We start from the raw sequence: 17524 nt of genomic DNA on the forward strand, positions 1-17524 counted from the left end.
TATAATTATGAAATTAATTACTATATTATATATTGTGATGTTGAAAACTGTATATGAATCAAGATCATGAATTGAAATTTGAACTTCTTTAACGTTTTCAATTTGATTCTCTCTGATTAAATTTTTTTATTATACGTGTGATGATCAATGATGACAACTGTATATGAGTCAGGATCATGAATTGAATTTTGAGGCTTTATCAGTTTTCAATTATTATTCTCTCTGATTAGATTTTTTTATAATTATGAAATTAATTACTATATTACTATACTCACATGTGATGATGACAACTGTATATGAGTCAAGATCATGAATTGAATTTTCAAGCTTTGTAATGTTTTCAATTACTATTCTTTCTGATTAGATTTCTTTATTATACTCACACTTGTGATGATGACAACTATATATGAGTCAAGATCATAAATTGAATTTTGAGGTTTTATCAGTTTTCAATTATTGTTCTCTCTGATTAGATTTTTTTATAATTATGAAATTAATTACTATATTACTATACTCAAACGTTTTCAATTACTATTCTTTCTGATTAGATTTCTTTATTATACTCACACTTGTGACGATGACAGCTGTATATGAGTCAAGATCATGAATTAAATTTTTAAGGTTTTTTTTTATCGGTTTTCAACTATTATTCTCTCTGATTAGATATTTTTTATAAATTTTCAATCGATAAATTGTAAGATTCGAAGATTTATGATACTTGCAGTTATATGAAAGAAGGAACGATTATTGAAAAAAGAATATTAAATAATAACGATATTGTATGTTACCTCATTCACGTGTAAGGAATAATTTAATTGTGATTTGTGAATTTTCAAGCAGCTTGACGATGGAATAAATAATTTCCCCTATCTTTATTCATTAGTACGAAATTCTAATTAACGTTTGATCTATTGAAATTCTCGTTATTCCTACGAGAAATTGTAGTTAATTATTCAGAATCACTGTAAATACTTGTTATTATTAATTTAATATAGGAATTTATCCTTCGACAGGTTTCTGGATGGAATGGAATTCTGGAAATGGAAGATACATTTATCATAGATAAAGGATCATTCATGATCATCCATTTATCCTTTCCACATTGCGATGAATATGCATTCTTATTAATGTTAATTATTGTTCGAAATTAAATATTTAATTCCACTGTTCAAACTTTAAAGTTACGGTTAGAGAAGAAATTTATTTTTAATAATTAAAAAATACTATTTTTCTAGAGATATTAAAATTTATGATCCTTTTTTTTTTTTGTTTTAATATTGTGAAAAAATAAAGGAGTTCGTTGATGATCTTGAGGATTAAGAATATGAGCAAAGAATATTTATAATAATTAATAATTTAATCTCACGAATATATCTCGATTGTTATACGTGATCGAGTCTGAAAGTATAAGAAAGATAATATTAATACAGGAAAAATGTGATAAAAACATGAAGTAAAAAAATTTGTTGGGGAAACATAGTCGTTGAAATAAAAAAATTAGATATTCTTGAGCATAATCGATTTTAACTTAAAAAAAAAAAAAAAACGGTGCTTGAAAAAAATTTCGAAAAAGAAAAGAGAACGAAAGAGAGAGAGAGAGAGAGAGAGAGAGAGAGAGAGAGAGAGAGAGATTCTTTGATTTCCGTCGATCATCACACCTCCACATTAACAGCACAGTTTTATTTTTCTCCGATTTTTGATCGATACAATCGTACAATTTTTCGATCGATAGATAATTTTTTTCCCTTCCTTTTTTTTTTTTTTACGTTTTTTTTGTCCATTTTCTCCTTTTTTTTTTTTTTTTCCTCTTATAATTTCTTTTAATTCTCGATTACACGATGGCGCGCAGGCTGCAATTTCCGCGACTTAGTGAATCGTATCTGAGTTGACACGAAATAATTAACGCTTACAGTACACTTTTCATTACAGATTCAATAATATATATATATATTTATATATATAATATATAATAGGTATTTATATATATATATATATTTCTTTATGTACAGAGGGCAGCTTGCCTAGTAGGTTTTTAACGCCGAGCAACGACTGAAGTAATCGGATTGGACGCTTATCTTTTTTTTATTTATTTGTTTATTTTTCTTTTTTTGTTTTTTCTTCGATGATAATTGACGCCAAATATCGATGCGCGCATTGTTGCTCCTCTCCTTTTATATCTATTCATGGTCAAAATACGATGTATATATATATATATATATATATATATATATATATATATGTATATCGTGGAACGCTTAAAAAAATCTTAAAATAAACGCCGTTTTTCGGCCTTCGTAAGCCTTTCGTTTCACATGTTACAACGAAGAAAATCAACGAATGCCCCGTATAATTTGCTTTTTTCCAAACATCGAAACATGGATGTTTGTTGTCCACAAGTGACACGAAGATACGAGATACTCTCTGCTATGGTGTATGATTGTTTCTCTCGGAAGTTAAAGTCCCTGTGGTTTTGCGACCCGTCGATAAAAAAGCTTGCCAACAACGAACATCGATTCTCTCTCTGCATTATCGTGCGAGCCTCGGTTAAATTTATCGTTACGATCGTCTCGAGAAATGGGGGGGGGGGCATCGAGCATGCGCGAGCAAGCAAAAATGGCCGGCATGCTCCCCACCTTCCGATCGATCCGAAACAAATTCTTCTTCTCTTATTGTCACGCGATTGGTAAAACAATTGGGAGAACAACAAGAAAGAATCCTCGCTTCTTCGGTTTCCTAATTTTTTTTACAAAATTTAACAAATCTCCATTTCTTTCTACGCTTTTAATTTTCTCTCTCTCTCTCTCTCACTCTCTCATTCTCTTTCTCTCTCTATCAATTATTTACGGAATAATTTTGCTACAATAATACTTCTTAGAAAATTTCCAATAATTTTTGCTATTCACTTCAGCGTTGTTAACCGCACGCATTTTTTGTTAAACAATTACAAATCTTCTCTCACCTGAGAATTATTTAATCTCGCGCGAATAATTTAATTCTAGCTCACGTTCAAGCTCCCCCAGCTGTTGATCGATCGATCGAAAAAAAAAATAAAAAATCTCACGATTATAACAAATGATCGTCTCGAGATGGGAGGGGGAAAAAAAAAAAATGAATTCCTCCTCCCGAGAAGAGGAAGACGCCGAGGAATGTTGAACGTTTTTTTTTTTTTTTTTTTTCTCTCGAGAATCCACGGGACGACGAGACTTCTTTCGTGCTTTTCGAGCGTCCACGTCAACTCGTACTTCAGCCGTCGCCGAACAATTTCTATTAACATCGTCTCAGGTGCGCTCGAGCCTTTTTGAACGAGCCTTCAAGGAGGATTCGAAAAGATATTTAAAAGATATTGTGCATCGGATCGACGTCGTCGAGAACAGATAGGTTCGAGGGAGAATCAGCCTCCTCTTGTGGTGAAAAAAAAACACGAGCACGCTTCCCTCCCCCCCTCCCTCCCCCCCCCCTTGCGAGAAGGGAAAGGAAACGCCTGTTGAGAATACAACACGTACAGATATATTTCGACTTTTTTTTTTTTTTTCAATTTTTGTTTTTCTTTCTTTTTTTTTTGCTTTTTGTTTTTCCTTTTTTTTCTCGTTACCAGAATTGCCCTAAAACTTGTTGTTGTTGTTGTTGTTGCGTCGACAGGGGAGTCGAAGCCTCGAACACGCTTGAAAAAAGAAATGATCTTATCTTATCATCGATGGAAACGACGAGTCATCAGTGCTAAATTTCAGTTACGCAGAGATCTTCCACGTGAATTTTATTTTAATCGTATCTTCTTTAATATATATATGTATATAATAAAAATTGTGTGTGTGTATTTCTCAAGCGTGGACGGTGCTAAAATCCTTATTCGCTTCCCGGTCGAGAATTTCAGATGTTCGATTTAAGGTGCGCTTAAAGTCGTCAACGTTTTGTCAATTCTCCGATGGATCGAACTCCTTCGAGGGGGGATCTCGATAAATTTAATTCGAGAGAGATCCGGAACGAACTGATCGAGGGAAAAGAGGATGGAAAATGAAAAAAAAGAAAGAAAGAAAGAAAAAATGAGGGAGATCGAAGAAAAGATGACGCCTTGTATCAGTTCGCTCTCGAGTTGTGTCTCTGAAGGGACGACAACGTTCTGCTTCGTTCGAATGTTCGTCCGTCTTATCTTTCGTTCGAAGTGAAATCGAGAAGAATTCTTTCCTTTCTCTTTTCGACCCGCTTCGAACGGTTCGCGCTCTCTCTCTCGCTTATTGTCCAGCTTTTTCGTCGATTAATCGAGCAGAAAACGAAAAACTTGGAGAGATTTGATTAATTTCTCAAAAATACGCCAATTCCTTCTCCCGAATGATGTAATTTTTCTTTTTAAAAAAAAAAAAAAAAAAAAAAAAAAGAAAGCGAGAAAGAAATTGGAAATCAAATCGTGCAGGCGAAAAAGGCGGTAAATTTAAACGCGTTTTTTTTTTTAATTCTTTTTCTTGTCACGAACGATTCAGAATTCGCTGTTTGCAAATGCTCATCTTTCACGAATATCCCTGAAATCCATCTTTTCGACTTTTCCCCGTCGAACCCAAGGTGAAAAAAAAAATATAAACAAAAGCTGCAACGTCTGCTCGTGATCGGACTCGGATTAGCTCGATGACACCTCCGCGTAATCAGGCTACAATCGTCATACATATTTATATACGTATTATACAAGGCGAATCGCGTGACTGATAAATAGTGAGTCAGTGAATCGATCTTCGAACGTCAGAACGATTATTTAAAAAAAAAAAAAAAAAAAAGGAGAGATTTATTATATAAAAAAAAACTCGAGCTTTTCTCTAATCTGCCAAGTGCTCGAACGTCAACAATATAACTTGGATCATATTACCTAACATTCCATTATAATTCAAAACAAACAAAGGGTCGAAGAGAATGAAATTTAAATCGTTAAAAAAAAAAAAAAAATAAGATGTTCGAAAATAAGAAGAATTCACCTCTTAAAATTATCGAAGTGAAATTTTTCGAACAATCGATAGTTTCGCAGTTCGCCCTTGCGCATATACATAATATTTTATGTGTACATATATAAATATATCGATCGAGAAAGGAGGGAAGAAAAAGAGCGGAACGAAGAACGGGCGGAAAAAAAAACAAAGGCGAGAAAGAAGCAAAGTAAACAGAAGTGCCAGTGTTTATCGCTCGACCTTCCTTCCTTCCTTCTCCTCCTCTTACCTCTCTTTCGCGCTTTCGCCTCTCTTCATGCACACGCATACATGTATACACTATGGATACACACGGGTCACATACGCATACAGCGTTCATACGCACACATGTACATATAGACATACACGCGTTTCTCTTCTATAATATTTATTTTCCTTCTCCTTCTTCCTCTTCTTCTTCTTCTTCTTTTTCTCCTTATCTTTTTTACTCTTCTCGTCGATTATCGTTCTTCTTAATATTTCTCTTGGCTTAGCGATCGTGGACGGGCGTCCACGTTCTTAGCAATTACAATTGTCGTCTGTTGGATTCGTCGGCTGGTCGGTGAGCCGTTGGCCCTTCGCCTGGCCCATTCCGCCCGCGATCAGGGTCGGATCATTGTCCAGGGATTCGCTCATCTTGTCGCATATAATGTCCACCAATTGCTCGAACACCGTCTGCGGGTAAGAAATGATTAGATATCTCGTCGAATTTTCCTTCGTTCGAACCTAATCTTAGCATCAAATTCTTCCATATTTAATTTTTAAAATTGTTTTTAAATCAGCCTCGAAAATAATCAACAACGCGACAATCGATCGAAAAATTTATATTTAGTTCATATCCACATCTATTTCACGTTGTGCAACACAATTAATTCTCTCGCGAGTTAGACGTTTTTTTTTTCTCATTAATCGAAGTGTATTTGCGTTACTAGGATGTGTAATCCTAGTATCCTGTTTTCATTCCGTTTAATACCGTTTAAAATTGCGCCTGATACGATAAAAAAAAAAAAAAAAAGCACGGGCTACGTCACGACGAGGTAGGTCTCAAGGTAGTCGCAATCGTGGGCGGGAAAATCGATCGGATGAACGTCGATACGTCAGTGCGAATAGATTCGACCCGTCCTGCTGTTGATGATTAATGGGCTCGGGGTCCGAGCGGATAATCGAGAATATCTCGGAAGGTAACCGTGTTTACACACACGTTGCGGATAGAAATAAACGTGAGTAGGAAACGTGACGCCGATAACGTTTTTTTCAACCTGCGCTCGGTTTAAGCTGGGATAATGGGCTGGTAAACAGGCGAGGAAAGAAAAATGAAAATGGTCTCTATGCTATGTACGCGTTCTATATACGCGACTTTCACAAAGAGCTAGCTTGGAAAAACTTGATTATCTCTATCCAAGTTTCGATCCAAATCTTTGATGAATCGAATACGACGAATTATTTTTTTTTAATTTATTTAAAAAAAATTATTTTTTTTTTATAATATATTTTTATTATTTTTTTTTAAATTTTTATTCGAATGGAAAATTCGAATAAAATTTTATTCAAAATTGTTTAAAAATTTATTCGAACTACTCTTGAAAAATTCAAAGGAAAGTTGATTTTAAAAATTCGTGAGAAAATGTATCGATTTTTTTGTAACTTTTTTTTCAGTTTTTCAGAAACGTCGTTAGATCGATTTTTTTTTCTTTTACCTTAATGTTGATGTTCTCTTTGGCCGACGTCTCGAAGAACTGGACGCCCAATTGGTCCGCCAATTGCTTGCCTCTCTCGGTAGTGATCACCCTTTCGTCCTCCATGTCGCACTTGTTACCGACCAAGATCACCTGGGCGTTGTCGCACGAGTACGTCTTGATCTGCGTTACCCAATCTTGCACCGAATTGAACGACTCCTCGTTCGTGATATCGTACATTAGGATGAAGCCCATCGCGCCTCTGTAATAGGCCGTCGTTATTGTTCTGTATCTTTCCTGACCTGCAGTGTCCTAAAATACAATTGATAACGATTAATTGATCGATTCGAAACGAATCGATATGATCGGTTGAGGCAAATTTCGATGATATTAATTAATTCCTCTTTTTTCTTCTTCCTTTCTCGAAAATAATTTTTTTTTTTTTTTTGCGCAGGAGGAAACATAATTTTAAATAATTTGAAATAAACAAGTCGTAAACGAGGAAGCGATAATATTCAACACGGAGTTGAATAATAAATGATGCTCAGTGAACGTAAATATTACGACTTTCAACCTATTGTATTTTATTTGCAAAATTATAAATAAAATGATTCGTGAAAAATATTTTTCTCCTTCAAAAATTTTATTTTTTTTTTTTATATTTTTTGTATATCTTATCTATTTTACGTTAAATTGAAAGGAAAGAGAAGAAAGGAAGAGAAGAAGTTTGCGATTTTTTTCGAGAGAAGCGATATAACAAATTATATGTGAGAATGTATACTGACCCAGATCTGTAGCTTGACCCTTTTGTCGTGTCTGAAAACCGTTTTCACCTTAAAATCGATGCCTACGGTCGATACGAAGGCCGAGGTGAAGGAATCGTCCGCGTAGCGGAACAGGAAGGATGTTTTACCAACAGACGAGTTCCCAATGATCAGCAGCTTGAACATGTAATCGAAGTTTTGGTCCGCTGCCTCCTTCTGAAATTTTGGATCCTGGCCCGCCATCTGGCGAACAAATTTCCATTTAAAAAACACATCTACGTTCGACGATTAGATTTATCTTAGGTTATCGATATTGCTATGGATTTCGAATTTATTGTAGTAATTTTAAGTATTGTACACTTTTATTTCTTTTTTAACAACGATTAAATTTACCTTAGGTTATCGATATTGCTATGGATTTGGAATTTATTGTAGTAATTTTAACTATTGTGTACTTTTAATTGTTTTTTAACATTTAAATCAGATGTGATATATGTTGTCAGTGTGATTTTTACATAAAATTAATTGATAGGTTGATCTCTAGTATTATATAGTAGTATATAGTAGTATATCTCTAGTAGTATATAGTAGATCTAAGCTAGTATTCAGTATTCATCATTACAAAAATATTTATTGAACACATGAACACATTTCTCTAATTGGATTCAATTATTATTGCTATAGATTTGGAATTCATTAATACTTTTAACTAGCATAATACTATATTTGTATATAGATTTTTTAACATTTAAGACAGATGTGATATATGTTACCAATGTGATTTTTGCATAAAATTAATTTATAGGTTGATCTCTAAGCTAGTATTCACTCATCACTACAAAAATATATATTTATGAACACATTTCTTTAATTGTATTCAATTATTATTGCTATGGATTTGGAATTTATTAATACTTTTAACTAATTATGATATCTATTTGTATATAGATCTTTTTTAACATTTAAGTCAGATGTGATATATGTTACCAATGTGATTTTCATATAAAATTAATTGATAAATTGATCTCTAAGCTAGTATTCACTCATCACTACAAAAATATTTGTTATGAACACATTTCTCTAATTGTATTCATTATTATTATTGCTCAATTATGATATCTATTTGTATACAGATCTTTTTTAACATTTAAGTCAGATGTGATATGTTACCAATTTTTATATAAAATTAATAGGTTGATCTCTAAACTAGTATTCACTCATCACTACAAAAATACACATTTATGAACCCATTGCAATTGTTCAATAATTATTCTAATATCTTATTTCCTCTGAGACTTGATCCTCACTGTTCTCTATTCATCACCATGATATCAATTTGCCATACTTATAAATTTATTATAATTGTGCACGATAATTGATTGATCATTGCATATTCAAAATTCACAACAAATTTGGAAAATTGAATAACTAAATAACATAGATATATCTCCACTATTACTACGTCGACAGTTCACCATATCTTTTGTTTCTAGTCCAAAGTTGTAATCGTCGAACTTATTATTATTCATCGTTTATCGCGAAGAGGAAAAAAAAAGAAAAAGAAAAAAAACGAATCGCTAATGCCGCTACCAAACGTCTGTCGCGTGGGGTGATATCAACGATGGACATCATTCGTGCCATTCTCGTCCTCAGTTCCAGCACGGAATCCTTCACAGGCGGCCTGGTATCTTTTATCGAATTCTCCGCCCGACTTTCGAACCCCTTCGACATTCCAAGCGGGTGAAATTTTTTTTTTTTTTTTTTCAAAAATTCATTCACGAACAATTTGTAACGAAATATCGCGAATAAATCGCGACAGAGGGGATATATATATATATGTAAACAGCGCGAAGAGAATAAAATTTTTCTTCTAAGGAGGTTAGGTAAGAAATATCCACTTGCGTCAAGCCAATTGTGTGACACTTGCGCGACTCTTTCGTTTCCTTCCGGGTTTATCCGTTCCTTTCGACGGTATCGCGGTTTCTCTATAAACACGCCCACACCAGGGCTGGAAAAATTGGGCGCCAATTGGGTACTCATTCTTTTTTCAAACTTTTTTTCGATAAATTTATTACTACTCGTGTTTTTATTATTACTCGTGTTTCCAATGTATATGTATGTATATATATATATATATATATAGAAATCAATTAATATGATAAATAATAATTTAGAAAAAAATTTTCAAGTTAGTCAAACTTTTTTTCGTTCAATTAATAAATTTCGACACTGTTCATTTATATATTCATTCCAATGTTGTATCAAATAATCTAAAGAAAAAAAAAATTGGATAATTTTGAAAAACTTAATTCTAATAATAATTCGCTTCCTTCCATATTGCTCTCATCCCGTCGTATCGATATTCGAATGCAATTTCGTAGCCGTGATAAACCACAGGATCGATAATCCCGCAATGGGAACAATCAAATCCGATAACCTCGAATTACAGGTGGACGTATAAAAAAAAGCACGTGGTGTTTCAATAGAATTCATCGATTCCTCTTGTTCGTGCGAAGTCAATATACGAAATATCGCGACGATTTATCCGTTCAGTTATCATCGGTAGATAACATTTTTAGAAAATTTATTTTTCGATTCTCAAACGAATTTTTTTTTCTTTTTTTCTCTCTCAATCGTGAAGTTCAACGATTTGTTAAATAATTCATTCATTGTAATCGAGGATTATGCATCCTATGTTTTCCTAGGTCAACGTAGGGTGGCGGCGATTCAGTGTTTCCGGATGCCAGCTGTGGCTATAGACGTGTGCCGGTTACGTGTACTAATGAGACGGTTGATGGTTTGAGGAAATATAGAGCCGGTGAAGGAAATAAGGAGATAAGAATACTATGTCTGGCATTGAAACAAAACAGTACGTCTATGTGACAAGACTAGAAATTGCATTATATAACGTGATAACGGTTTTTAACTTAATATTCATATAAAAGATAAATAATAATAATAATATATATATATATATATATATATATAAATATAAAATAATATATATAAAAGGTAAATTTTTATATATTTTGAATATTATAATCCACTTTAGCAACCTGAAATTGCATTATATAATTGTGAAACGGTTTTTAACTTATTATTTATATAAAAAATAAATAATAATATTATATGAAAATAATATGTATAAAAGGTAAAGTAAAATTTTTATATATTTTGGATATCACAATGCATTTTAGCAACCTGAAATTCTATTATATAATTGTGAAACTATTCTTAATTTATTATCTATATAAAAAAGATAGTAAAACTTTTATACTATGGATATCACAATGTATTTTAGCAACCTGAAATTGCATTATATAATTGTGAAACGGTTTTTAACTTATTATTTATATAAAAAGTAAAAAATATATATATAAAATAATATGTATAAAAAGTAAAGTAAAATTTTTATATATTTTGGATATCACAATACATTTTAGCAATCTGAAATTCTATTATATAATTGTGAAATAGTTCTTATTATATTTTATTATTTATCTAGTAAAATTTTTACTACCTTTTTAAATATTTTGGATATCATTGGATATTTTGGATCCTGTATATTATTATGAAAGAAATGAAATTAAATCCAAGTGGAAGAATTTTAAAAGGAAGAATTTTTCCTTATTCATGTATTACATTGCTACCATTTTAAAAATTGTAAAATATCTATATAATGGTAAAAGTTCATCAAAAAATATATAACTAAATACTGGGATAATACTCAATCACTGAGATAATCGAAAGATAATTAAAAAATTTAAAAACGTTAAATATTACCAATCACATTATATCATATTACTATAATCGAATAAACAACTGACTGAATCTACGATCGCATTTCTCATTTATCGGTAAGAAGAAGAATACTGAAAATCAACTATTTTTCGACAAACGGTTGCCCCGACAAAACGTTGAAAACATTGGCAGATCGATCGAGTGCAACTGTGAGAGCGATCTGTGCAGTTATGGCCGAAAGTAAATTTCAGAAATGGAGGGTCTATAAATAAACTGTGGACGCCGAGGTCCACAGACACATAGCCGGAGCTTTTTACGCTTGGTGGGAGGGATCTTATCGATTTTCTTCGTGCTCGAGCCTGTAGCGGAGAACTACAGATTTCCCTCGGATTTCAAGTTCCATCGTTTCTGCCTCGCTCGTTTCTAGGATGCTCGTCCAACTAAAACTCTCCTATCCCTTCGATAAAAGAGCATCCAGACGCTTCCCAGACTCTTGTTAAATAACGATTCTCGCACCAAATTGTTCGGTAATTATCCTTTTTTTCTTTTCCTTCCTCTTTTTCTCGATATCGATACTGGCCACCAGATATCGTTTCTACAGAGACGAGTTCAAAATGGAGAATGATGGCGTCGATCAAGTTCAGGTTTCAGAAAGAGAGAGTCCAGGAAGAGATTAATAAAAATCCATGAGGACAATGCTTTTGCTTTCCTTTGAAGAATTTGAAAATAGAATTGTTTGTGGAGAAATTTTTTTTTTCAATTTGTCTCTATGATCATCTTGAGAAATTAAATTGCGGAAAAGAGAAGATCAGATTTTCCCAATTATTTTAATTCCATTAAATATTCGATATTCTAATATCCGTTTTAAATTAAAATCAAATAAAGGGACCGTATTTGAACTATTGTTGTGCACAAGATTCTGTGATATTATCGATTTTTCCTTTTATATTATGGTATTGAAAATTTAAATTTTATTGCAGGATCCAAAGATGGATGGATAAAGAGGGTCAAGGATCAGCTCAAAAAAGAAGGTTGGACAAACGAAGATTTATCTCCTTCATCGAGGAAAATTTGATTACGTAAACATGATGAATGACGAAGAAGAATCTTGGAGGAAGAATTAAACGGTATTTTAATCATCTAACGACGTAATAAAAAAATTCGTATAATCCAATAATGCAAAAATCAATATATAATTAATTCTTAATTCGAAAACTTATTCTTAAATTTAAATTCGAAAATGAAGAGAAGGAAGAAATGGAAGGTGAAAAATTGAAGATTTGTTGATGTATGGATAATCGAAAAATTTTTACATTTTTAGGTTAGAAGATACACGCGCGCCCAATTCTTCAAGCGGGCAGAAGAAAGTGGAACAAGGTTCGCGATAATCGTATCGCCTACGTTAAACACTGACGTGGTGCGCACGAATGCATCCAGAAGGATGCGATAACGCGTTGCACGAGTACGCTCTAACATATGTAACACGACTAGGAGGAAGGAAGATTGAAAAGACGCGTGAGGATAAAATCGATAGAGGAACAACAGTGTTTTTCGGTGATCAGCATTTCATTTTTATGGCGGATATGTACAACACCTTGTTTTTGGGATGGTGAATAAGAGATTGCGTCGTTCTGTGCTTTAAAAATAATTTATAAAAATAAATTTTATAAAACACGTTTTGACGTCAATTGTTATGACGTTCAAAAAAAAAATATGCGTGTAAAGGGATATTGATTGACTTTGAATAATTTCAGAAGGATGAAGATAAATTTGAAGTAAGATTTTTATAATTATATTTTATTTGTTCAAAGTTTGTGTTTGATCTTTAAAATCATCATAAATCAAACGTTCCAATTAAAACTTTTAACAGGGAAAAATTTAATTGAAAATTAATATTTCAGTTTGGAATGTTTATAGAAGGTTAGAATCTTGTGTTATCTGTGTTCTGTATTTATTGGTACAATATAATATATCTGTTGCAAGATATTGTTGATTTGTTTCTAATTAAAACTTTTAACAGGGAAAAATTTAATTGAAAATTAACATTTCAGTTTGAAATGTTTATAGAAGGTTAGAATCTTGTGTTGTCTGTGTTCTGTATTTATTGGTATAATATAATATATCTGTGGCAAGATATTGTTGATTTGTTTTACCAGATATATACACTTTGATGAATTTGTATGAACAAAAGTTAAAAAAATAAAGGATTCCTTAACCTTAAGACTATTAAGGTTAGCCATTGTTGAAGTCAAGCACTAAAAAACAACTAGACGACAATAAATTGTTGTTCAAACAAAACTTTGGATGATGAAATGTTTCAAGCACTTGTATCTTTTCTATAGTTAATACTCTTCAACAACTGACACACAGGTCTTTGTGCTCTAAGGATCTCTCAACCTCGAATACATTCAATTCTTCCATGAATCTATTAAAATATTAAAATTAAACAATCTGTAAGCTTGCAAGCTTCCTTGTAAGAAAGCACAATTGTTATCAGAAAGATAATTAAAGATTTGTGAATTATTATAAAAATTGAAACTTTCAAATGTGCTCTTCTATTCTAAATGTATAATTCTATATGCATAAAGTTTATTTATTGTTAAATTATATTCTATGTATATTTTAATCTTTAAATTATCAGTAAAGTACTTTTAATATAATAAGAAAAATGATTTCATGTTGATAATAATGTGATTTCCAGTGATTATCAAAAAGATAAATAATCATTTTTTTAATTCATCAGCTTAAACAATGAGAAGTTTTGATCAAAAGCAACTTGACAAATTATTATTGAAAAATGATTAATTGAATTTTGAAAAGACTTTCTTAATATATATTATATTTTTCCTTCAGAATATATCAACAAACAAACAAAAAAGAAAAACAATCTACTATATAAATAATATCCAAACACGATTCTTAAACAATGATACAATCTCTTTTTTTTCATCCATCGTCTTTCTACATTTACAATAAATCCCCTTTCTTTAAATCTTTTTCTTTAAAGGAGAATCGTCAACGAATAAAGAAAGAAACATGATAAAAAGTTATGGAGAACTCTAAATTAATCCTTTATACGTATATGACTATATTATTAGCAATGGAACAAATATTTTTGAAAGATCGATTCCCAACCATGCCGCCCATTACGTAGTTTCGATTTCAGCAGAATGAACGTAGAACGGAAGATGGAGCCTCCGTATATGTATGCCGTGACGCTCGAATTTGGATTCCGAAAACGCGTCCAGATCGATACGCTCGAATTCCTCGATATCGGCAATGCTTGCCCGGTCGATAAATTCGGTCGCCAACTCGGTCGTCTGTTTCCATATATACATGTACATATACATATATCCTCGATTCGTTAATAAATTTCTTCTTCAGGAGTTAACACGAGCATCATACATGTTCTTAAACATCGACGTGATCACAGCTGACATGTCTGTCGCCCCTTTCAAGGGAGGTGAGAGAAAGAGGGAAGTGTAAGAGAGAGGGAGAGAGAGTGGTGGGAAGGTCACACAGTTTGGACCGTCATCGACAGTCAGATTGAAATTGTGTATAAAAAAATGACGAAACACTTGAAGGACGATCGAAATTGAATTCATTATCCTGGATTCTACACAGCAATCCTGGAATTCACTCTTAGATTTTTTTTGAGACGCCATGAATTCGAGATTTTCCAGATTAGATCGTCAAAACGGTCTTTAATCATCTTTAATCACGAGGATGAGAAGTGATGCATAAGCGGGAACAAGCAGTCGAGGCTCGTGTAAGCGCAGAGTGCATGAAAAGTTGATTCGACGGCCACAGTTTCTAGCATGAGCGAGAGGAAAACCGTGAGAGTGGGAGAAAGACAGAGGGAGACAGAAAGAAATCAATAAGCGTTCTATCGACGAACTGGCTGGTCGGACAGAAATGTGTTTCAGCCTCGAAATCGCGGGACTCTGAATGTATTCCGTGAGGATGTGACCAAGCCTGAATGAAGCTTTCTCGTCCGACGAGTCATTCCCGACATGTGTACCTCCTAAAAGCGTTGATCCTTTCACGGTCGATCGCTGAATAGTAGGAATGCACAACGCGCGCTGCACTCTGGGCCCCTGCAACTGGCCTCGACGATAAAAATGACTCCGACGCTGATACGCGAGTACGGAGTTTCCCGACACAACGACGACGTAACACACGGCAGCACAACAGGGATGGTTTCACGACGATTTTAAGGAGACTGGACTGGCCTCGGTAAAGCCTCGCGCCACTGTAGCCCGCTATAGCTAAAATATCGACCATTTCGTGGACCCCCGCCCGTCCTTAGACCAATCCCGAGGAAGGCCGCGCCTGCGCCACAGGCAACCCGACTGACATCTCGAAACTATCGGCAAAACCCATATTTCGTGGAAATGACACTTGTTGATCTCGCGAAATTTCAATTCCTACGACAATGCGGCCAGTTTCTGATAGTTTTGAAAAGATATCTGTCGTATCGATCGTCGATCGATTATCTACCATGGGTAAATTATCCATTATCCATATTTTGAAATTTTATAAAATAGAATAATTTGTCAAAATTTTATAGAATAATATTGTTATAAAATAATAAGTTATAACTGTTAAATGTTAATTTGGAATTAATATTATACAAATATAGGATCCAAAATCTATTCTTTATATTTTCAAAATTTACTTTATGTTTTATATTTCCGATTTATTTTTTGTACATTTGTTTAAAAAATAATTATTTTTAAAGATATGCAACTTATCGTTTGTAGATAATATATTAGTACAATATCAATTAATTTTCCATCCGTCGATAATAATAAAAAGATACATCTTAAATATGAAATTTATATATGATTTTAAAATACGCATAAAATCGAATACGTGCTTAATAGTATAATGATTAAATCATAATTAATTTGATTTCCTCTCACTTGATAATTATACTCAGTAGATAAAGTCTAACATTATTAACATTTATATCGATAATTGTATAGGTAGTTATCTATAAATTTACAAACTTTAACAAAATATCGTTTTTTGATTGTCTTTAAATAATAATAAATTTTTATCTTGTTCAATTTTTTGAGTATATATTTTTACTTTTATAACTGTGAGAGATATTTTCTTAATTTATTTCTTAATTTATTTCTTAATTTACGTTTTATATTTTGAAAATTAATAATTTTTATTATTTTTTTGTATAATATATCTTTAGTAAATTTAACATGTAAATTTAAAAAAAAATTAAAAATAAATAATATATTCTATATCTTTACATTTTCATTTAAATAGAGAATCTACCAAACATTAATTGATTACGAATAATTTATTCAATTTCAATTAGCTTTTTCATTTTTCTTGAGTCATCAAAAAAAAAAAAAAAAAGAAATTGTATTAAAGATTCTTATTTTATATTATCTTATATTTTATTCATAGATTGAATTAGAAATTGCTAAAGAATATAAACAAGGAAAGAAGAATATTGGTTTTTTCTAGAACAAAGGAAGTTCTTTATAAGAAGTTATGTTATGTTGATGTTTGTTTGATATTGGTGGAAAAAGAAAAGTGCGCTAGAAAGAAAATTAAATTGTACAAGAACCATTACTGGACGCACAATACGATTGAATACACAAGGAATACGAGAGGCTAAAAACAGGAAAAATCGTATCAATTTTATTTCACTTTTATCTAATATTTTTATAACTAAAATAAATTTTCTATAATTGAATCAAATTTTGAAATAGATTAAAATTTGATATGATAATTCAAAAATTTATTTAATTTTAAAAAAATCTTATCATGACAATATTATTTAATAATAATATATGTATTTGCTATAATATATGCATACATTCACGGATAATTATGCATACATAGAAATAGAAATAAGAATATTAGAGTAATTGAAAATAAAATTCTTAAAACTTATTATTATTTTTTATGAATGTTTCATTGACAATAAAAATTATTATCACATAGTCGTTAACTCTTTTCTCTCAATTTGAATATTATAAAATCTTAATCTAAGAAAAGATTATGGAATACTTATATTTCTAAAGATTATACTACACTACAAAAATCACTATATAATCATCCAGAATCTCGAACAATAGTACCTAATCTAATCATGACATGACGATTTTCATCAAGACTTGTTTCATACATATCAGAAATCCACTGCCTCATTTCCTATTGCTTCTCGATATTCGACAAAGCGTCACGTAAGTTAAACCCAGAATTGGATCATTTATAGGCAACCATACGAACATCCTAGAAAGGGACATATAACGACATCTGGTATTCCTCTTAACGATGTTCCACGGAACGAAAATGTAGATCTAAGCTAAGATCCTTGATAAAGAGATTGTAGAGATGCACGACAAGAAATTTGAGATGTAACGAC

The 17524-nt window shown here is 32.0% G+C and overlaps 1 protein-coding gene across 6 annotated transcripts; it reads right to left on the bottom strand.

Moving 5' to 3' along the window:
- Positions 1 to 1788: 1788 nt before the first annotated feature.
- Positions 1789 to 15396, bottom strand: LOC408971 (ras-related protein Rab-3). Of its 6 annotated transcripts, none has more exons than XM_623210.6 (4): positions 8977 to 9423; positions 7408 to 7629; positions 6644 to 6934; positions 1789 to 5621 (listed from the first exon to the last, which is right to left on the bottom strand). In XM_623210.6, the coding sequence occupies exons 1-4, from the start codon at positions 9115 to 9117 to the stop codon at positions 5466 to 5468; spliced, it is 810 nt and encodes a 269-aa protein (XP_623213.1). In that variant the 5' UTR covers positions 9118 to 9423; the 3' UTR covers positions 1789 to 5465. The 6 variants fall into 6 exon arrangements, with proteins under 6 accessions (XP_623213.1, XP_006566872.1, XP_016769023.1 ...); XM_006566809.3 differs by lacking the exon at positions 8977 to 9423 and adding an exon at positions 15149 to 15396 and having other exon boundaries at positions 5388 to 5621; XM_016913534.2 differs by lacking the exon at positions 8977 to 9423 and adding an exon at positions 8694 to 8962 and having other exon boundaries at positions 5388 to 5621.
- Between the last annotated feature and the right edge of the window lie 2128 nt (positions 15397 to 17524).

Source organism: Apis mellifera, linkage group LG8 (assembly GCF_003254395.2).
Source record: "Apis mellifera strain DH4 linkage group LG8, Amel_HAv3.1, whole genome shotgun sequence".
Classification (NCBI taxonomy): Eukaryota; Metazoa; Arthropoda; class Insecta; order Hymenoptera; family Apidae; genus Apis; species Apis mellifera.

Coding starts and splice junctions, on each gene's coding strand:
- LOC408971 (XM_623210.6), bottom strand. CDS start 9,117: ATGTCGAAGGGGTTCGAAAGTCGGGCGGAGAATTCGATAAAAGATACC. Junction 6,935..7,407: donor GGGTCAAGCTACAGATCTGG/GTCAGTATACAT, acceptor ATTGTATTTTAG/GACACTGCAGGTCAGGAAAG. Junction 5,622..6,643: donor AAGAGAACATCAACATTAAG/GTAAAAGAAAAA, acceptor TCTTACCCGCAG/ACGGTGTTCGAGCAATTGGT.